Source organism: Bombina bombina, chromosome 3 (assembly GCF_027579735.1).
Source record: "Bombina bombina isolate aBomBom1 chromosome 3, aBomBom1.pri, whole genome shotgun sequence".
In the NCBI taxonomy this organism is placed as follows: domain Eukaryota; kingdom Metazoa; phylum Chordata; class Amphibia; order Anura; family Bombinatoridae; genus Bombina; species Bombina bombina.
The window spans coordinates 599,471,337-599,494,352 of record NC_069501.1 but is presented as its reverse complement, the minus strand read 5'-3'; the positions used below and the strand labels follow the sequence as shown (position 1 = coordinate 599,494,352).

Genomic DNA, 23,016 nt, shown 5'->3' with positions numbered 1-23,016 from the left:
GAAAAAAGGAGAACTTACCAGCAGTATATTATTAAAGGTACAAATCCGCAGTTCCAAAATCCAAGCTTATTCTGAAATGCAAACTTTTTAACTATTTGTTTTTAAATTAAATTATTAAATGATCAAATATTACTTTCTTTTTAATGACACAATGAGTCCACTGATCATCTTTATTACTAATGGGATATTCACCTCCTGGTCAGCAGGAGGCGGCAAAGAGCACCACAGCAAAGCTGTTAAATCTCTCCTCCCTTCCCTCCCACTCCAGTCATTATATTTGCCTACGTTAGTGATAGGAAGTGGTAAAGTGAGGTGTTGGATAAGATCTTCAATCAAGAGTTTATTTTTTAAAGTAGTACAAGATTGTGCTGCTTTGTTCTAGGGTGTAGCTGTAGTCCATATCAGTCTCTTCAGTAGAGCAGTGGTGGCTTTAGAGCAATGGGAACTTGTTGGACATAATTCTCACTGTGCCTCCCCTATTCAGATTCTGCCCTTGAAAACCTGAGGGATATTACTCAGGACTTTCGTTTACATGCAGTTCTATGGGAGGGAGAGGACCTCTCAAACCTGGGAACTGCCTTGCTGCCAGGCAGAAGATGAGGTAAGTGCTGACTTTATTTCTTGGGGTAGAAAGAAGACTCAGAAAAAGTTTGGGCACTTTAATTTTTTACAGACCTCAGTGTAAGTGAGCTCTTTGAAAGGAGATAGATTGTCCTAGTGTATTAAAGGACACAAGAAGGCAACTTGGACGCAAGCACTGGGGCTAGATGTGTCAGGTGACTCCCTTCTCCCGGCAGTTTCATAACTAATAACCGACCGGGAGATTACATATTTACAACAATGAGCATGAAACGAAGACGGTGAGCTCAGTGTGAAAGGTCTACTCCTGGAGTAAGGGTGTTTCACTTTAAGATTTTAGCAATCGGATCAGCAGCTATCTAACAAGGGAAGCTGATCAGTCTGCTAATTCGTTCCCTGTGGCTTTCGTTTGTTAAATAATCATGGCGACCGGGAGATAGATATTGAAACGCCCACGATGGGCGGAGCTTATGTGGCGCCAAGTTTGTTATCGGAAGGCACAGATAATTTTAGTTTTATTTGCTTTTGGTGTTGGGTGCTTAGGGAATGCTCAGACGTTTAGAGATGCCCGCACCCCTTGCTAGAATGCAAAAGCTCACAGAAGTGGGTGTGAGCAGGTGCCTACATGTGTGACAGTTCCTAGCTGCTCAGTAACAGCTTAGTGCTGAAGTCATCTGCTGCAGTATCTTTTTTTCTAGCACTTCCGTTTTTTTAGGAAGACCTTTAAATCAGAGTGGCTGCGTCTAGACAGTGCTACAACTGAGTCAATTTGTGCAGAAAGGCTGACAGGCACCTCAGCTGGGTTAAGCTGAGGTGTAGAAGGGTTTTTTCAATACTTATACCGTAGGTGCCTAGCCATTTCTGCCCATTTACAAAAAAAATTTACTCTTTAAAATTTAAAGACACCGGAACAGGTTTTTATGTGTTAAACTTTATTAAATAAAGTTAAGACTTATTTGATCTTTTATCTGTTCCCTATGTTGTGAGAGAACTGCCACTTAAATAAAAGTTTCTCTAAAATTTAAAGAGACAGTAACGGTTTTGATATAGCCCACACATTCAGTGCCCTGTGTCACTTATTCCACCTGGAATTATTTGGCAAGACATTGCTTCCTGAGATCATTGAAGCGATCTCTGATGCATTGTCTGTTTTTCCCAGGCTACGGGAAAACACTTGAGGAAATGTATTTAAGTAGCTATTCCGAATTTTCTTCTCTGAAGCCTGAAGAGGATACTTCGGTAGTATATAAGGGAAAATCTCAGACTCTGTCTGTGTAATTCCTTTGTTTGATGCTTAAGTGTTTTCTTTCAGTTTAAACTTGAACACCTCAGTTTGTCAATTTGGGAGGTATTTGTTTTCCCGGACGCCGCCGACATCTCCGGCGTAGTCAATCCTAATATGTCCATATGATGATTGGAGGGATAGAGAGAAACTGGGTCCCCCCGTTTCTCCAGATATAGTAGACTCTATCAAGGAGTCTTGTCAATGGTACCCAGGGAATGTGTGTACGTCAGAGTTTACAACTACCTGCGGTTTGTATTGCTTGTCAACAGTACGGTGGCATACCGTTTTGATGCGTTGTCTGATTCTATTCGGACAGACACTCCTCTAGTTGAAATCCAGGATAGGATTAAGGCAATTAATTTAGCCAACTCCTTTATTTCAGAGGCTCCACTTCAGGGTTTTTAAGCTGGGAGCTAAGATTTCAGGCTTTGCCACATGGCCCCCAGAGCGATAGTGGAAGGATATTGGGCTGTGGATGCCTCATTTGAGTATAATCTTTGGTGATTCCCTACAATTGAAAGACCTTGTTTGGACCTGTTTTAACGGAAGGTCTCTTATATTACCAGAGGTAAGGGACATTTCTTCCCTCAGGATAAGAAAACTTTAAAAAGGGGAAAGTCGTTCAAATCTTTCTGCCAAGCAGGAGCAGTCTAAACTTTCCTGGGGAACCAGTTAATCTTGGAATAGGGGAAAGCAATCCAAGAATCCTGCTAGTGAACCAAAGACAGGATAGGCTTGCCCCCATTCTGGGAGGACTCTGTATCCTAGGGATACAATATGGAGTTTAGGACTTTATTTTCCAGGGGCGGGTCTTTGCATTCAAGATTATCTGCAGAAGAAGAGGTGTTCTTACTCTGCTTTGGGGACCACTCTGTCATGAAAGTGATAGTTCCTGTTCGGATTTAGGAACATGGTCTGGGGGAACCTTCAGATCTATTTTAGATCCCGGGAGTCTTAAAAATTCCTCAGAGTACCGTCCTTCTGATGGAAGCTATTCGTTCCGTTCTCCCTTGATCCAAGAGGGTCAATCTATGACAACTGTGGATTTAAAGACGTGTATTAGCATGTTCCCATTCAACAACAAGCAAGTTCTTTCACGGATATGTTATCTTTCCTGAGATCTCTTGGACGGAAGGTAAATTTGGGAAAGAGTTCCTTAGCCCCAAGTTCATGGGTTTCTTTCGTGGGAACAATAATAGATTCTCTATCAATGATGATTTTCCGGACAGTAGTCAGGAAACCAAAGATGTTCGATACTTGTCTTTAGTTCACTCCTCGGCCTTCAGTGGCTCAGTGCATGGAGGTTATAGGGCTGATGGTAGCGGTAGTGGACATCATCCTGTTTGCTAGGTTCCATCTCAGACCTCTGCAGTTAAGTATGCTAAGGCAATGGAGCGGAAATTATGCAAACTTGTCTCCTTGAATACTTTTGGAGCAGGAGACAAGGGATTCTCTTCAATGGTGGTTGTCTTGAGATCATCTCTCCCAGGGAACCAGCTTTCGCAGACCATCTGGGGCGATTGCGACGACAGACGTCTGTCTTCTAGGATGGGTAGCAGTCTAGGGCTCCCTTAACACTCAGGGAATTGGGACTCAGTCTGCTCTTCCTATAAACATTCTGGATCTTAGGCCGATTTTCTATGCTCTTCTGACCTGGCCTCAGTTAGCTTCGGTCCAGTTTATCAGGTTCCTGTCGGACAACTTAACTTCAGTGGCTTACCTCATCAGGGAGGAACGAGGAGTTCCTTAGTGATGCCATAGGTAACCAAAATAATCCAGTGGGCGGAAGCCCACTCTTGCGGTCTGTCGGCGACCCACATCCCAGGGGTGGACAACTGGGAGGCGGACTCCTGGGCAGGCAGACCTTTTATCCAGGGGAGTGGGACCTCCATCCGGAAGTGTTTACCAGTCTGATTCTCAAATGGGGTCAGCCGGAATTGGATATCATGGCATCTCGGCAGAATGCCAAGATACTGAGGTACGGTTTGAGGTCCAGGTACTCAGGTGGTACTAGTTGTTGCCCTGGCTGTACCTTGGATCTTCAGTCTAGCATACCTATTTCCTCAGTTTACTCTTCTTCAACGGGTGATGCCTGAATCAAGCAGGAGAAGGCCTCAGTGATCCTCATTGCACCGGCTTGGCCTCGCAGGATTTGGTATGCAGATCTAGTGGACATGTCATCTTTACCACCTTAGAGACTTCCGTTGAGGAAGGATTTTCTAATCAAGGGCCCTTTCTTCACCCAGTTCTAGTTTCTTTGATACGGACTGCTTGGAGATTGAATGCTTAATTTTACTCAAGCGGGTCTTTTTGGAATCGGTCATAGAGACCGTGAGTCAGGTTCATAAACCTGTAACTAGTAGATTTACCAAAGGATTTGGCGTAACTTTCTCTATTGGTGTGAATCCAAGGTCTACTCCTGGAGTAGTTAGGATTCCTAGATTTTTGTCCTTTCTCCAAGAGGTTTTTGTGAAAGGATTTTTGTCTAGTTCCCTAAAGGGTCAGATCTCTGCTTTGTCCATTTTGTTACACAAACGTCTGGCGGATGCTCCAGATGTACATTTTTTTTTTTTCAGTTCTTTGTTTAGGATTATGCTTGTGTTCAAGTCTGTTACTCTTCCATGGAGTCTGAATTTAGTCCTCAATGGCCTTCAAGGGGCTCCGTTATCTTGGAAAGTGTTGTTCTTGTTGCTATTTCTTCCGCTCGCTCGCATAGTATCGGAGCTCTCAGCATTGCAGTATGAGTCCCCTTACTTTGTTTTCCACTTGGAAAAGGTAGTCTTACGTACTAAATTAGGATTTCAGGAGATTGTTGTTCCTTCCTTGTGTCCTAATCCTTCCTCTCAGAAGGAGCGGCTTCCGAACAATTTGGACGTGGTTCGTGCCTTAAGGTTTTACCTGCAGGCGACTAAGGATTCTAGTCAGTCTTCTGCTTAATTTGTGGTTTTCAGGAACGCGTAAGGGGCAGAAAGCTACGGCTACTTCTTTTTATCATACGTTTTGCATATGAGACGGCTGGACAGCAGCCTCCAGAGAGTTATGGCTCATTCCACGAGGGCTGTTGCTTCCTCATGGGCGTTCAAAAATGAAGTTTCTGTGGAACAGATTTGCAAGGCTGCAACTTGGTCCTCTCCACTTTTTTTTCAAAGTTCTACAAATTTGACACTTTTGCCTCTGCTGAGGCCGCTTTTGGGAGAAAGGGTTCTTCAAGCAGTGGTGCCTTCAGTTTAGGTTCCCTGTCTTGTCCCTCCCGTATCATCTGTGTACTCTAGCTTGGGTATTGAATCCCAATTCTTTTTTGACACGGAGTCCACTGCTCGCCCTGTTCTTGAAAGACAGGTTAGGTTGTTGGTTATTATAAGCTTTAGACATCTCTGCACCTTGGTTTTTCCTTTCTATCCTTAACTTCGGTCGAGTGACTGGAGTGGGAGGGAAGGGAGGAGCTATTTAACAGCTTTTCTGTGGTGCTCTTTGCCGCCTCCTGCTGACCAGGAGGTGAATATCCCATTAGTAATTAAGATGATCCGTGGACTCGTCGTGTCAAAAAAGAAATAAATGTATCAGGTAAGCATACATTTTCTTTTTTCCCACCTGTAAGTCACAATCTTCTTTGCCTGTGTTCTAAAATGTGAATATTAATCTATTTAAAGCAAATATTACCTTACTGATTACAGTACTGTACTATAATACTTTTGTATACATAGTTCCATCAGAAATAAAGTGATGGTAAATCCTAGCGTTTGAAAAGCTAGGATTTACCAGTGGAACAAATAGAGACTTTCAGTCATTAAGTATAAAATACTTCTTGCTATAAGTTCCTTTATTGGTCTGAAGCGTTTGTCGCACTGAGCTCCTCAGGCAGCCCACGTCAGAGCGCTATTTTGCGCTGTAGTGGTGTTTCCACCTCTTAGCTAATAGCCATGCAGGCTATCTAGCTTGGCACCAGTTGGCCCGCATGGCTATTGGGTAAGAGGTGGAAACATCACCTCAATGCAAATAAGCGTTTTGTCATGGGCTGCCTGAGGAGCTCAGTGCGACAAACGCTTCAGACCAATAAAGGAACTTATAGCAAGAAGTATTTTATACTTAATGACTGAAAGTCTCTATTTGTTCCACTGGTAAATCCTAGCAGCTCACAAACACTAGTATTTACTTTCACTTTATACATGTAAGCTTAAGTTTTATATAATTTAATCTGTATTATGACATGTAAATATTGCCTAAATGAAATTGTTTACTTGGTTCCATCCCCTCTTCAAATGGTTACATTTTGCAGATGCAAATATTCCAAAATCCAAACCTTTTCCAGTCCAAGCAATTTGGATAAAGGGCTTTCTGCCTGCATATGATACTTGTTCTATCCAGAAAAACATTCCAGCCGCCAAATACCCTGTAACAATGTGTATTATAATAATAAAAATAATAATATAAACATTTTCTAGCTAGATTTCAAGATGGGGAGATATCTAGGTTCTTATTTATGTTTACATATCTTCATTTACAACATTGTTATTGTAAAACATGGTGTGGTATCCTAATCTTAACATTTATAGTACTAAATGGAATATGGTAAAATACAAATATACCTCTGTTTATAAATACAAATCTATTTATAAATACAATTTTTGAATTTTATTTTACTTTTATTTTTTTTTCTTCTGTTTTTAGTGACATTGTAAAGTCCTCCATCCCAGATCCCATTCCAGAGATCAAGGATCCTTCCCCAGAGCAAAATGTGCGCAAGGTTAAAGAGAAGGAGCGGCATAGACACAGATCCCATTCACACTCAAAATCAAAGTCCAAATCTCGTTCTCCTTCCCATTCCAGACCCAGGAGACGCCACAGATCACGGTCAAGGTAAATATAGTTTTTGTTGAGGTGCTCTTCCTTAATGTCTGATTTATAACTTTTCTGTAACATGCACTTTTTTTTTTTTTTTTTAAACCCCAGTAATGACCTTTTTGAAGAGGGAAAAAAAAACCTAGTTTATAGTTCCTGCACTAATGGTTGTCAGTACTTTGTGTGTTTTTTTTTTTGTTTGTTTTTTTTTTAAATTAGGATTTTCCAGACTATGAATAGAGATAACATAACATTAGTCATGCCTCCATTTCTCTGACGATACAGAAATATAGGGACACAAACCCCCAACTTCTTTCGATTGGCATTGAGAGTCCAAGATTCTATTCAATTACTGTTGGGAATTCAACTACTGACCACCAGGAGGAGGCAGACACCCAAGCGAAGCTTAAGTATCCCTCCCACTTCCCATACCCCAGTCATTCTTTGCCTCCGTATCAAGGAGGAAGCGAGGATCGTGCTCTGAAGAAAAATGTATTTAACACACTATACGCCACACTCAAGCACGTTTCAGTGTGGGGTTTAAATATTCACCGGAACGCTGCTACTTGTGAAATTTTTTTCTCCCTTCATTTGCAGAACCCGATGCACGCTATTAACTGAAGGTGCACAGTATAGTAAGGAAGGGGCTCCCAGGTAAACCCTCCATTAGCCGCACCATTGGCTTCATTGGTGGTTATTAGTTTACATCTCTGTATGCCACTTCTCTTCTCCACCCTGTAAATTACGATATAGGAGCCGTTGGTATCCAGCGAGACTAACCAAGTAGTGGTATAAGCATTGGCTTTAGGATCTTGCTAACGTCTATAACATAGCATTGGAATTATAAGTATACCTCCAGTGGGGATCACTTACACAGGGATCGTATGCACTTTTTATTTCCCAGAGCTGTTAGTATTGCGCTCTACTCTGCCTAAATAACTTTATTTTTCAGTTTAAATGCGGCACCTCCGTCTACTTTCAATGTGTGGAGACCCCGCAGACTGCAAATATATCCGCTGCCTTTTATATTAGGGCTCTCAGGTGGATATTATATGGTGAACCACATTGTTCATTGTGCCATTTATTTCATTTCCTTCAAGCTTTTCCTTCCATAAGGCAGGGAGAGTCCACAACTTAATTCCTTACTGTTGGGAGATACAATACCTGGTCACCAGGAGGCGGCAGACACCCCAGCCAAAGGCTTAAATATCCCTTCCCCTATCCCCCAGTCATTCTTTGCCTTTCGTCACTATTGGAGGTGGCAGAAAAGTTTTAGAAGATTTGGATAGTCCTGTATGGGTATGTTCCCTTTGAGAAAGGACTGGAGTTTTAAGTAATTATCATGTTGACCTCTCAGTGAGAGTACTGATGAAAGAGATTGACAACGGACGCAGGCCTTTCCGGCAGGGGAGCAGTTTCTGGTGCCAAGAAGGCACAAGGTCTGTGGACTCAGGAGTCCTCCCTTCCGATCAATATTTTGGAACTCGGGGCAATTTTCAATGCCTGGCCCTTTCTGGGTTTGTCCCAGTTTATCAGATTCCAATTAGACAATATAACCTTGGTTGCCTATATCAACCATCTAGGGGGAACGAGAAGTTCCTTGGCAATGATAGAAGTATCTCAGATACTAGAGTGGGCGGAAACTCACAAATGTACGTTGTCAGCGATCCACATTCCGGGTGTGGACAACTGGGAAGCGGACTTCCTCAGCAGACAATCTTTTCACCCAGGGGAGTGGTCTCTTCACCCTGAGGTGTTTGCAGAGATATGCAGTGAGTGGGGACGCCGGAGATAGATCTCATGGCATCCCGCCTTAAGACCAAGCTACCCAGGTACGGGTCAAAGGATCCTCAGGCGGAATTGATAGACGACCTATCAGTACCATGGAGGTTTAGTCTCATATCTCTTTCCTCCATTACTGCTTCTCCCTTGTGTGATGGCTCGCATCAAGCAGGAGCGAGCATCTGTGATTCTGATTGCTCCATCGTGGCCGCCAAGGACGTGGTTTGCAGATCTGGTGGGGATGTCCTTATCTTCTCAGTGGAGGTTACCTTGTCGCAGAGATTTGCTGATACAGGGTCCCTTCGTTCATTCATCAAAATCTAGATTCTCTGAGGCTGACTGCGTGGAGATTGAACGCTTAATCTTAGCCAAGAGGGTTTTCTGAGAGTGTTAATTACAATCTGGTTCAAGCTCGTAAGCCATTTACTCGTATCTACCATAAAGTGTGGAGGACTTACTTGTACTGGTGTGAAGAGCGTGGCTTTTCCTGGTATAAGGTTAAGGTTGCCAGAGATTTTATCTTTTCTCCAGGATGGACTGGAGAAGGGTCTATTTGCTAGTTCCCTGAAGGGATAGATATCGGCCCTGTCGGTGCTACTGCAAAAGAGATTGGCTGAGCTTCCGGATGTGCAGTTCTTTAAGGCTCTGACTAGGATCAGACCTGTGTTTAGATCTGGGGCTCCACCTTGGAGCCTAAATCTTGTTGGTGTTTTGCAGCAGGCTCCGTTTGAGCCTATGCATACTGTTAATATTACATATTCTTGGAAGGTTTTTTTTTTTTTTTTTTTTTTTTTGGTTGGCTATTGCCTCTGCGCGCAGAGTTTGAGATTTCTACTTTCCAATGTGATCCCCCTCATCTTGTTTTCCATGCTGATAAAGCAGTTTTACATACTAAGGTGGTGTCGAATCGGAACATTAATCAAGAAATTGTTGTTCCTCCTTTGTGTCCTAATCCTCCAGCGAAGGAATGTTTGCTTCACAATCTAGATGTGGATCGTGCCTTGAAGTTCTATTTTCAGGCTACTAAGGAATTCAGACAATCTTCCTCTTTGTCATCTATACGGGGAAGCATAAGGGGCAGAAGGCTACTACGACTTTATCTTGTTGAGGAGTGTCATCCGCTTAGCTTACGAGACAGCTGCACGACAGCCTCCTGAGAGGATAACTGCTCATTTCACTAGAGCAGTGGCTTCCTCTTGGGCTTTTAAGAAAGAAGCCTCAATGGATCAGATTTGTAAGGTGGCTACCTGGTCCTCTCACACTTTTTTTTTCTAAATTTTACACGTTTGATGTGTTTGCTTCGGCTGAAGCAGCTTTCGGGAGAAAAGTTTTGCATGCTGTGGTGCCCTCAGAATATGGTCCGTCTCTTTTCTGTTCCCTTATTGTGTCCTCTGGAGCTTGGGTATAGTTTTCCCAACAGTAAGGAATGAAGTCATGGACTCTCCCCTGCCTTATGGAAGGAAAACATAATTTATGCTTACCAGATAAGTTCCTTTCCTTCCTGGCAGGGAGAGTCCATGACCCCGCTTGTAAAAAAAAATTTTTTACGGGTGGTTCCCTTAATTTTTTTCTTCTGGCACCTTTTAGACCCTAATGTTTATCCCTTGACTGAATGACTGGGGGAAGTGGGATATTTAAGCCTTTGGCTGGGGTGTCTTTGCCTCCTCCTGGTGGCCAGGTGTTGTATTTCCCAACAGTAAGGAATGAAGACGTGGATTCTCCTTGCCAGGAAGGAAAGGAATTTATCTGGTAAGCTTAATTTTGTTTTCTTAAGACATGGTGAGTCCATGGATTATCGATTATTGTTGGGAATATCACTCCTGGCCAGCAGGTGGAGGCAGAGCACCACATCAAAGCTGATAAAGGGACAGTTCACTCAAACATTTTCTCCCCTTTAAATTATTCTCAATGATCCTTTTTACCTCCTAAAGTGTATTCAATTGGTTACAAGTAGCTCCTTTACTCCTATTTTAGCATTTGTAATAGCTGATTTAGCCTGTAGTAAAGTCGCCTATACTGAAAGTTTTGATACTGGAGTATGCTATTCACAAGCCTAAATAAACCCAGCTAGCAAGCAGAAAGTTACAATCTCAGTGGGTTGCAGGATAGTTAAGTAATAAAATAATTGTCCATTGTTCTCTATGTATTGAGCTTTGGTGTTCCAGGAAGCAAGTCTGTGTACACAAAGTGATAACATGAGATATATCACCTTTATGTTCAACCCATTTTAATAGGCTGTGGTTTCAAAGCACAAAATCAGCTACTTCATATACACATAAAAGCATGAAAATGCAATTTCTTTCCTAAGATATAGTGAGTCCACGGATCATCTTAGGTGTCTGTAGATTCTTCAAGAGTTTATTATTTTTAAAGCAGAGCCGTTCATTTTTTTTTTTTTTTTTACTGGGGTCTAGCTGTGTTCCACATCAGTCTCTTCAGTAGAGCTGTGGTGACTTTTGAGCACTTGAAACCTGGTGGGATTTTTCATTTCACCGTGCCTTTCATGTTTGGCGCTGCCCTACCCTTAATGCCTATTGTCTATGGAGGGAGGAAGCCTAAGTCGTTTTTTATTTATTAAGAGTTTGGCACTTTGGGTACAGGGACTGTTAAACCAGTGTGGGTTTATATTTGGGCACTGTATGACACTCAGGAGAGGCTCTGTGTGTGTTTTTTTAAAACGTGTGGGTTTTTTTTTTTCACTAATGGAAGCCGGTCTTTTAGCCACGTCCATGAAGGGGGTGGGGGCTTAGTCTTTTTGGCGGTTTTCATTGCTTTCAAAGGCTGCTGGGTCCGGATTGTCAATATTTCTCTTACATGGTGTTTCCAGTCCACGGATTCATCCTTGTGGGATATTCTCATTCCCTACAGGAAGTGGCAAAGAGAGCACACAGCAGAGCTGTCCATATAGCTCCCCCTCAGGCTCCGCCCCCCAGTCAATCTCTTTGCCGCTCTAACAAGTAGCAACTCCACGGGAGGGTAAAGTGAATGTGGTGTTAGATTTGTAGTTTTATTTCTTCAATCAAAAGTTTATTTTAAAATAGTGCCGGTTTGTACTATTTACTCTGTGGCAGTAAGTGATGAAGATTTCTGCTGAGAGGAAAATGATTTTAGCATGTTGTAACTAAAATCCACTGCTGTTCCCACACAGGACTGAGGAGTACCAAAGAACTTCAGTTGGGGGGAACAGTTTGCAGGCTTAACTGCTTTGAGGTATGTTTCAGTCATTTTTCTAGTCAAGACTTAGTAATGCTAGAAGACTGACAAGAATCCCCATGTGGGAAAGGTAAGCCATATTCTGAGACTTAGTATAGAAGGAAGGCTTATTTGAAAGGGCTCAAACACTGGTGGACACTGTTAAGGGGCAATCGATTATTTTTTAACAAAAATCTGATTTCTTTCATGTAATTAGCAAGAGTCCATGAGCTAGTGACGTATGGGATATACATTCCTACCAGGAGGGGCAAAGTTTCCCAAACCTCAAAATGCCTATAAATACACCCCTCACCACACCCACAAATCAGTTTTACAAACTTTGCCTCCTATGGAGGTGGTGAAGTAAGTTTGTGCTAGATTCTACGTTGATATGCGCTCCGCAGCAAGTTGGAGCCCGGTTTTCCTCTCAGCGTGCAGTGAATGTCAGAGGGATGTGAGGAGAGTATTGCCTATTTGAATTCAATGATCTCCTTCTACGGGGTCTATTTCATAGGTTCTCTGTTATCGGTCGTAGAGATTCATCTCTTACCTCCCTTTTCAGATCGACGATATACTCTTATATATATATATATATATATATATATATATTTATATATATTTATATATATATATATATATATATATATATATATATATATATATATATATATATATATATATATATATATATATATATATATACCATTACCTCTGCTGATTCTCGTTTCAGTACTGGTTTGGCTTTCTACTACATGTAGATGAGTGTCCTGGGGTAAGTAAGTCTTATTTTCTGTGACACTCTAAGCTATGGTTGGGCACTTTTATATAAAGTTCTAAATATATGTATTCAAACATTTACTTGCCTTGACTCAGGATGTTCAACATTCCTTATTTTCAGACAGTTTCATATTTGGGATAATGCATATGGATTAATCAATTTTTTTCTTACCTTAAAATTTGACTTTTTCCCTGTGGGCTATTAGGCTCGCGGGGGCTGAAAATGCTTCATTTTATTGCGTCATTCTTGGCGCAGACTTTTTTGGCGCAAAATTTTTTTTCTGTTTCCGGCGTCATACGTGTCACCGGAAGTTGCGTCATTTTTTTGACTTTTTTTGCGCCAAAAGTGTCGGCGTTCCGGATGTAGTGTCATTTTTGGCGCCAAAAGCATTTTGGCGCCAAATAATGTGGGCGGCTTTTTTGGCGCTAAAAAATATGGGCGTCACTATTGTCTCCACATTATTTAAGTCTCATTATTTATTGCTTCTGGTTGCTAGAAGCTTGTTCACTGGCATTTTTTTCCCGATTCCTGAAACTGTCATTTAAGGAATTTGATCAATTTTGCTTTATATGTTTTTTCTATTACATATTGCAAGATGTCTCCGTTTGTCCCTGAGTCAGAAGCCACTTCTGGAAAAATGCTTAACTGAGTTTCAGTTCTACCAAAGCTAAGTTCATTTATTTTAAATGTTATAAATGTTTATCTTTAGCTATGGTTTGTATTAAGTTATTATGATATACTTTTACATGCAGATTCCATTATATTTATGCTTTATACATTTCCATTCTTAAGTACAAGAAATGTTTAGAAGATTTATAAGAAATATTTTTTCTGATTAAGGCTTTGTCTGACTTCGTGCCTTCTAATACAATTTTTAGGTCTTTTTCACTTCTTTTTTAATTATTGAAGTTAAAAATGACCAACAACATACTGATTTATCCTTCTCTATTGATATTTTTTTCTCTTTCAGAAATTCTCTTCATCAGATATTGACACTAACAAATCTACTTTTTTATATAAATTTTTTATTATTAAAGTACATTTGTTCTTTGTTGAAGAGGTGTTGATTATTTTGGATATTAAGGTAACTAGTTCTTTAAAACTAGCTGACACTATTTCTGCCTTTTTATTCTTCTGTGATTTCAGAGGTTTTCCTTCCAATTCCCCATACTAGGGAATGGAATAGGCTGAGAATTTTCTTTTATTTTTAAACTATATTCTTTGTCAGCAGTTAAATTTAATTTGGAGGGTTCTCCAATTTATTGGAGCTATCTCTACTCCTACTAATTATGCTATTGTTGTTATAGCAAAATAGTATTTATTTTCCTTTATATAGTTATCTTATTTATGGAAAATTATTTAGTTTCAGGTACTTTTCTAAGTATCAGATTATGATTTATTTTAGCATTGTTAAAGGGACAACATTTACTAGACTAGGTGCTGTTGCATTTGTCTTGTTTTGCATTTTGCAAGTCCTCTGTTTTGGGAAAATGGTGTGTGATGCGCTAGGCTGTACCCACCTTGCCTTTCTACAATTACCGTCTCCTTCCTAGACAGTGTATGATAGATAAGTTAGAGAATGTGTATGGCGTAGAGGCGCTTGCAGCTGTGGGTGAATGTTCTAGTTTTTCGTATCCTTTTAAAATATTTTTGTTATACTCTGAGGATTATTCAAGTTTAGTTACACACTATAGGACCGTAAATTAAATCGTTCAAATTCTATACAAATAATCTCTTCCTGACAAAGTAAGTATTCATATAAAATGATTTATTATAACACACAATATATTATATATGAAACAGTACAATCGTCATTTAACACTTCACATTCATACTCTCATTCATTAAACAATGTATCTAAAACCGGCTGTATCCAATGCTCTGTGCTACTATTCAATTTTATGGTATAAATTGTAGCAATATGTTAAAACAGAAAAAATTATGTATAAGGAAAGTCCCAATGTTAACTCCAAATATCGCTGTTTAAGCGTTTGGCAAAAAATGGCTTATCTGACCGTGGTTTTAAATGTATATATCCTTTAGTTTTTAATGTTTAAAACCATTCTTTTTCGATATTCAGGTCACAGTCTTTAATCTGGTAAAACCAGCTATCAGCACACGGATAAAAAGTTCAATTGTTGTTTATTGCACTAGGTCTGTACAGACGTTACCTTCAGCTAGATTATGTTAATCCCCAAAGGCTTTCTTACCGCCTTGGTTAGATCTTCTGCCTGCTGCTCTTGCTCGCAGGTCTCAACAGATGCAGCTTTACACTCACCGGGATTCTTCACGCTGTTAGCTTCAGCGTCTGACGTCACCGGTTATCCTCAGCTGTGGAGTCTTGGATTCCGATATACTTGCGCAAGTATTGTTTCTTCTGGTAGCCCTCCACACTTCTACTCTGCTCCTAGTACTCCGTACGCAGAGATCGCTTGGGCTCAAAACTTAGTCCTCCTTCTGTTATGTAGATCAAATGTGCAATTTAAATCCGTGCAGATTGCACCAAGTGTTCAGTATTTCTACGCGTTTCACCCCACTTTTACCAGGGCTTTCTCAAGATACTGTTTACTCACACCTGCTCCTTAAATACCTGTTTTCAGATCCGGTGCAAATCTGGAGATAATTAACTTCCTTTTCCCAGGTTCTATTTTGTGGGAACCTTATGGGACTTTTTCGCCATTTAATGCCACACTTTCAAGACTGAAGACTGAAATAGAAAACCTGCAAATGCTTATGAGACTAACAAGCCAAAGAAGAAAGAAAGAATTATAATATCATGTATGTTTTCTAAAAAAACTCCAGAGAAATAAGTGTGGCATTAAATGGCGAAAAAGTCCCATAAGGTTCACACAAAATAGAACCTGGGAAAAGGAAGTTAATTATCTCCAGATTTGCACCGGATCTGAAAACAGGTATTTAAGGAGCAGGTGTGAGTGTAAACAGTATCTTGAGAAAGCCCTGGTAAAAGTGGGGTGAAACGCGTAGAAATACTGAACACTTGGTGCAATCTGCACGGATTTAAATTGCACATTTGATCTACATAACAGAAGGAGGACTAAGTTTTGAGCCCAAGCGATCTCTGCGTACGGAGTACTAGGAGCAGAGTAGAAGTGTGGAGGGCTACCAGAAGAAACAATACTTGCGCAAGTATATCGGAATCCAAGACTCCACAGCTGAGGATAACCGGTGACGTCAGACGCTGAAGCTAACATCGTGAAGAATCCCGGTGAGTGTAAAGCTGCATCTGTTGAGACCTGTGAGCAAGAGCAGCAGGCAGAAGATCTAACCAAGGCGGTAAGAAAGCCTTTGGGGATTAACATAATCTAGCTGAAGGTAACGTCTGTACAGACCTAGTGCAATAAACAACAATTGAACTTTTTATCCGTGTGCTGATAGCTGGTTTTACCAGATTAAAGACTGTGACCTGAATATCGAAAAAGAATGGTTTTAAACATTAAAAACTAAAGGATATATACATTTAAAACCACGGTCAGATAAGCCATTTTTTGCCAAACGCTTAAACAGCGATATTTGGAGTTAACATTGGGACTTTCCTTATACATAATTTTTTCTGTTTTAACATATTGCTACACATTGCTACAATTTATACCATAAAATTGAATAGTAGCACAGAGCATTGGATACAGCCGGTTTTAGATACATTGTTTTATGAATGAGAGTATGAATGTGAAGTGTTAAATGACGATTGTACTGTTTCATATATAATATATTGTGTGTTATAATAAATCATTTTATATGAATACTTACTTTGTCAGGAAGAGATTATTTGTATAGAATTTGAACGATTTAATTTACGGTCCTATAGTGTGTAACTAAACTTGAATAATCCTCAGAGTATAACAAAAATATTTTAAAAGGATACGAAAAACTAGAACATTCACCCACAGCTGCAAGCGCCTCTACGCCATACACATTCTCTAAAGTCCTCTGTTTTGACTGGTCCTTTAAACTGGAATATCATGCTAATGACTTCATTTGTGTCTTCATTTTATTGAATATATTCGCAAATGAGGGTTAATCTATGTCTTTAGCTATTTTAGCTAGAAGAATTTTGTGTTTTTTTAAAAAAAAAAAAAAAAAACAAAGAACAAAAATAAATAAATCCATATTTCTTTTGTTCTAAGATAATTATAATTGGATTCAATTCTTAACTGTTACTATGGGCTTCAAGATTGAGTTCTAAGACTAAACTTTAAGCTTATATTAGTTTGGTTGTTCTTATTAAGGAACGAATTCCTGAGTTCTTTCCCAAGTAACATGTTTATAATTGGGGTTTGAAATCAGCTCCCTAATATTGCGATGTACGTGCCGTATTCCAGCTTGGCTGGTAAGGGGCAGGTTAAGACTTCTTTGAAATTTATTTGGTTCTATTCTGTCCAAATTTCTTTGATTTTATTCCAGCAAGGCTAACACTTTCAGTGTGTTTCTGTCCTATATATTCTGGATACTGTTGAAGCATGGCTCAAGCGCTGCTCAGACCTGGAATCTTCTGGGGTATTTCTTCCAGTTCTTATTCTAGGAACTGGGTTTTGGAGTTTTATTCAAACTATTCTGCCTTTTTTATGGTCATTGATAGCATTATTTGTTTTCATTAGATACAATAAATGCATATTCTTCATTTTTCTGTTTTCATTCAGATTATTTCCTGTGTATGTGGAATCTCATATGTTTCACTTGCTCTTCAGGACATAGTTAGAGGATCTTTTTTTCAAAAGCTCTTGATTCCTCACGCAAGGGTCACCTTTTTTAGGTTTCCAGATGGTTTATGTCACTATCTTTGTCTCTATCAGACAAGGGACAATTTGATTTGGGTTCCGTCTGTCGGTACCTTTAGTCTCTATTATTTCCTTCAGTTGCTATATATGCATAGAAGTTTTAACAGCATTGGATTCAATTCCCTTTGCTCATTTTCAATGGAAAGTTCCTTTCCAGCTTTTTATGAGTGTTTCTTCAAGAACATGGTTGGAGGATCAATTAACCAAAAAGTTTGTTGATTCCTCAGACAAGAGTAACCTTTTTTTAGATTTCGGGATAGATTCAGTGTCCATGTCTCTGTTTCTGTTGGATTAGAGACGTCTGAAATTGGTTTCAGCTTATCGAAACCTTCAGTCTCAATCATTCCCTTCGGTAGCCTTATGCATGGAAATTCTAGGTTCTTATGACTGCTGCATTGGACGTGTTCCCCCTTTGCTCATTTTCACATGCGACCTCTTCAGCTCTGTATGCTGAACCGGTGGTGCCGGGATTATACAAAGATATCATTTAATATCTTTAAAACCGATTGTTCGACACCCTCTGAAGTGGTACAGACCACCATCGTTTAGTTCAGGGGGCTTCTTTCTTTCAACCTGGACTGTGATCTCAACAGATGCAAGTCTGACATGTTGGGGAGCTGTATGGGGGTTTCTGACAGCACAAGGGGTTTGGGAAATCTCAGGAGGTGAGATTTCCAATCAATATTTTGGAACTCCGTGCAATTTTCAGAGCTCTTCAGTCATGGCCTCTTCTAAAGAGAGAATCGTTCATTTGTTTTCAGACAGACAATGTCACAACTGTGGCATATATCAATCATCAAGAAGGGACTCACAGTCCTCTGGCTATGAAAGAAGTATCTCGAATTCTGGTATGGGCGGAATCCAGCTCCTGTCTAATCTCTGCGGTTCATATCCCAGGTATAGACAATTGGGAAGCAGATTATCTCAGTCGCCAAGCGTTACATCCGGGCGAGTGGTCTCTTCACACAGAGGTGTTTCTTCAGATTGTTCAAATGTGGGGACTTCCAGAAATAGATCTGATGGTTTCTCATCTACACAAGAAACTTCCCAGGTATCTGTCCAGATCCAGGGATCCTCAGGCGGAAGCAGTGGATGCATTGTCACTTCCTTGGAAGTATCATCCTGCCTATATCTTTCCGCCTCTAGTTCTTCTTCCAAGAGTGATTTCCAAGATTCTAAAGGAGCGCTCGTTTGTTCTGCTGGTGGCTCCAGCATGGCCTCACAGGTTTTGGTATGCGTATCTTGTCCGCATGGCTTCTTGTCATCCGTGGACTCTTCCGTTAAGACCAGACCTTCTGTCATAAGGTCCTTTTTTACCATCAGGATCTCAAATCCTTAAATTTAAAGGTATGGAGATTGAACGCTTGATTCTTAGTCAAAGAGGTTTCTCTGACTCTGTGATTAATACTATGTTACAGGCTCGTAGATCTGTATCTAGGATGATATATTATCGAGTCTGGAAGACTTACATTTCTTGGTGTCTTTCTCATCATTTTTCCTGGCATTCTTTTAGAATTCCGAGAATTTTACAGTTTCTTCAGGATGGTTTGGATAAAGGTTTGTCTGCAAGTTCCTTGAAAGGACACATCTCTGCTCTTTCTGTTCTTTTTCACGGAAGGATTGCTATTCTTCCTGATATTCATTGTTTTATACAAGCTTTGGTTCGTATAAAATCTGTTAAGTCAATTTTCTCCTCCTTGGAGTTTGAATTTGGGGCTCTTCAAACTCCTCCGTTTGAACCTATGCATTCACTGGACATTAAATTACTTTCTTGGAAAGTTTTGTTTCTTTTGGCCATCTCTTCTGCTAGAAGAGTTTCTGAATTATCTGCTCTTTTCTTGTGAGTCTCCTTTTCTGATTTTTCATCAGGATGAGGCGGTGTTGCGAACTTCTTTTTAATTTTTTTCCTAAGGTTGTGAATTCTAACAACATTAGTAGAGAAATTGTGGTTCCTTCATTATGTCCTAATCCTAAGAATTCTAAGGAGAGATCATTGCATTCTTTGGATGTTGTTAGAGCTTTGAAATATTATGTTGAAGCTACTAAGAATTTCCGAAAGACTTCTAATCTATTTGTTATCTTTTCCGGTTCTAGGAAAGGTCAGAAGGCCTCTGCCATTTCTTTGGCATCTTGGTTGAAATCTTTAATTCATCATGCTTATGTCGAGTCAGGTAAATCTCCGCCTCAAAGGATTACAGCTCATTCTACTAGGTCAGTTTCTACTTCCTGGGCGTTTAGGAATGAAGCTTTGATTGTTCAGATTTGCAAAGCGGCAACTTGGTCTTCTTTGCATATTTTTACTAAATTCTACCATTTTGATGTGTATTCTTCTTCTGAAGCAGTTTTTGGTAGAAAAAAATACTTCAGGCAGCTGTTTCAGTTTGATTCTTCTGCTTATAATTTCAGTTTTCTTCATTATAAGATTTAAACTTTATTTTGGGTGTGGATTATTTTTCAGCGGAATTGGCTGTCTTTATTTTATCCCTCCCTCTCTAGTGACTCTTGCGTGGAAGATCCACATCTTGGGTAGTCATTATCCCATACGTCACTAGCTCATGGACTCTTGCTAATTACATGAAAGAAAACATAATTTATGTAAGAACTTACCTGATAAATTCATTTCTTTCATATTAGCAAGAGTCCATGAGGCCCACCCTTTTTTGTGGTGGTTATGATTTTTTTGTATAAAGCACAATTATTCCAATTCCTTGTTTTTTATGCTTTCGCACTTTTTTCTTATCACCCCACTTCTTGGCTATTCGTTAAACTGATTTGTGGGTGTGGTGAGGGGTGTATTTATAGGCATTTTGAGGTTTGGGAAACTTTGCCCCTCCTGGTAGGAATGTATATCCCATACGTCACTAGCTCATGGACTCTTGCTAATATGAAAGAAATGAATTTATCAGGTAAGTTCTTACATAAATTATGTTTTCTCCAACATTGGTGTGTCCGGTCCACGGCGTCATCCATTACTTGTGGGATATTCTCCTCCCCTACAGTGAAAGGCAAGGAGAGCACACAGCAAGAGCTGTCCATATAGCTCCCCCTCTGGCTCCGCCCCCCAGTCATTCTCCTTGCCGCTCTGAACAAGTAGCATCTCCACGGGGATGGTGAGGCGTTTGTGGTGTTGTAGTTTTTTATTTCTTCTATCAAGAGTTTATTTTAAAATAGTGCTGGTATGTACTATTTACTCTGAAACAGAAAGAGATGAAGAGTTCTGTTTAAAAGAGGAGTATGATTTTAGCAGCAGTAACTAAAATCGATTGCTGTTCCCACACAGGACTGTTGAGATGAGAGAACTTCGGTTGGGGGGAACAGTTTGCAGACTTTTCTGCTCAAGGTATGACTAGCCATTTTCTAACAAGACTGTGTAATGCTGGAAGGCTGTCATTTTTCCCTCATGGGGATCGGTAAGCCATTTTCTTAGACTTAGAAAGAATAAAGGGCTTATTATGGGCTATTAACTGGTGGACACTCTTAAGGGCTAAATCGATTGTTTATTTAAGTTTTTATTTAAAGTTTGAAGTGGATTTCACACTTTTATTATTTGGGGAACGTTTTTTATCACCAGGCACTAGTTAAGACACCTTTCCAGTCAGGAAGGGCCTTTCACTGTATTAGGCAGAGCCTCATTTTCGTGCCATTATTGTGCAGTTTCTTTTAAGTACAGTGCATGCAGATGCATGTGAGAGGGTCTGGTGTCCACTGAAAAAGTTCGTAGAAGGCTTGAAATACCCCCCTGGGATAGTTGAAGTCACAACAAAGGCTGTGGCTGGGACTGTAGTGGGGTTAAAATTGCAAACGGCTCCGGTTTCCACATTTTAAGGGTTAAAAGCTTGAAAATTGGGGTGCAATACTTTGAATGCATTAAGACACTGTGGTGAAAATTTGGTAAAGATTGGATAATTCCTTCATAGTTTTTCACATATTCAGTAATAGTGTGCTCTGTTTAACATTTAAAGAGACAGTAACGGTTTTGTTTTATAACGGTTTTTGTACTTTATTAACCAGTTTAAGCCTGTTTAACATGTCTGTACCTTCTGATAGATCATGTTCTGTATGTATGGAAGCCAATGTGGTTCCCCCTTCAAATAAATGTGATAATTGTGCCATAGCGTCCAAACACAGTAAGGACAGTATTGTCACAAATAGTAAGGTTGCCCAGGATGATTCCTCAGATGAAGGAAGTAGAGAGAGTTCTACATCTTCTCATTCTTTGTCTATACCAGTTATGCCCGCGCAGGCGACCCCTAGTACTTCTAGCGCGCCAATGCTTGTTACTATGCAACAATTGATGGCAGTAATGGATAACTCCATAGCTAATATTTTATCCAAAATGCCAGCATTTCAGAGAAAGCGCGATTGCTCTGTTTTAAACACTGTAGAGCAGGAGGGCGCTGATGATAATTTTTCTGTCATACCCTCACACCAGTCTGAAGTGTCAGTGAGGGAGGGTTTCTCAGATGGAGAAATTTCTGATACAGGAAGAATTTCTCAGCAGGCAGAACCTGATGTTGTGACATTTAAATTTAAATCAGAGCATCTCCGCGCATTACTTAAGGAGGTGCTATCTACTCTGGATGATTGTGACAATCTGGTCATCCCAGAAAACTTGTGCAAGATGGACAAGTTCCTAGAGGTCCCGGTGCACCCTGATGCCTTTCCGATACCTAAACGGGTGGCGGACATAGTGAATAAGGAGTGGGAGAAGCCAGGCATACCTTTTTGTCCCTCCTCCTATATTTAAGAAATTGTTCCCTATGGTCGACCCCAGGAAGGACATATGGCAAACAGTCCCTAAGGTCGAGGGGGCGGTTTCTACACTAGCCAAACGCACGACCATTCCCATTGAGGACAATTGTGCTTTCAAAACCAATTGCTCCGCCATGGAGTTTGAATTTAGTTCTTAATGTTCAAGGGGTTCCGTTTGAACCCATGCATTCCATAGATATTAAGCTGTTATCTTGGAAAGTTTTGTTTTTAGTTGCTATCTCTACTGCTCGAAGAGTTTCTGAGCTTTCTGCATTGCAATATGATCCCCCTTATCTTATATTCCATTCTGATAAGGTAGTTTTGCAGACTAAACCTGGATTCCTTCCTAAGGTTGTTTCAAATAAGAATATTAATCAGGAAATTGTTGTTCCTTCTCTGTGTCCTAACCCTCCTTCGAAGGAGTGTCTGTTACATAACTTAGACGTGGTTCGTGCTTTGAAGTTTTACTTGCAAGCAACCAAGGATTTCCGTCAAACATCCTTTCTGTTTGTGGTTTATTCTGGAAAGCGTAGAGGTCAAAAAGCTACAGCTACCTTTTTCTTTTTGGCTGAAAAGCATCATACGTTTGGCATACGAGACTGCTGGACAGCAGCCTCCTGAGACGAATACGGCACATTCCACCAGGGCTGTGGCTTCCACATGGGCTTTTAAAAATGATGCTTCTGTTGAACAGATCTGTAAGGCTGCGACTTGGTCCTCCCTTCATACTTTTTCCAAATTTTACAAATTTGATACTTTTTGCTTCTTCTGAGGCTATTTTTGGGAGAAAGGTGCTTCAAGCATTCAGTTTAGGTTCCTGTCTTGTCCCTCCCTTTCATCCGTGTCCTAGCTTTGGTAGTGGTATCCCACAAGTAAAGGATGAAACCGTTGACTCGGTATATCTTGTAAAAGAAAAGGAAATTTATGCTTACCTGATTGATTTCTTTTACGATATACCGAGTCCACGGCCCACCCTGTCTTTTTGAGACAGGACTTATTTTTATATAAACTTC

The 23,016-nt window shown here is 40.2% G+C and overlaps 1 protein-coding gene across 1 annotated transcript in view; it reads left to right on the top strand.

Annotated features, from left to right (window-relative positions):
- Positions 1-23,016, top strand: part of SRRM1 (serine and arginine repetitive matrix 1) — a gene marked incomplete in the record, with an annotated part of 533,145 nt that overhangs the window by 202,936 nt on the left and 307,193 nt on the right. Inside the window, 1 exon segment of the mRNA XM_053705381.1 lies at positions 6,533-6,721. Coding sequence (XP_053561356.1) covers positions 6,533-6,721 — 189 coding nt within the window.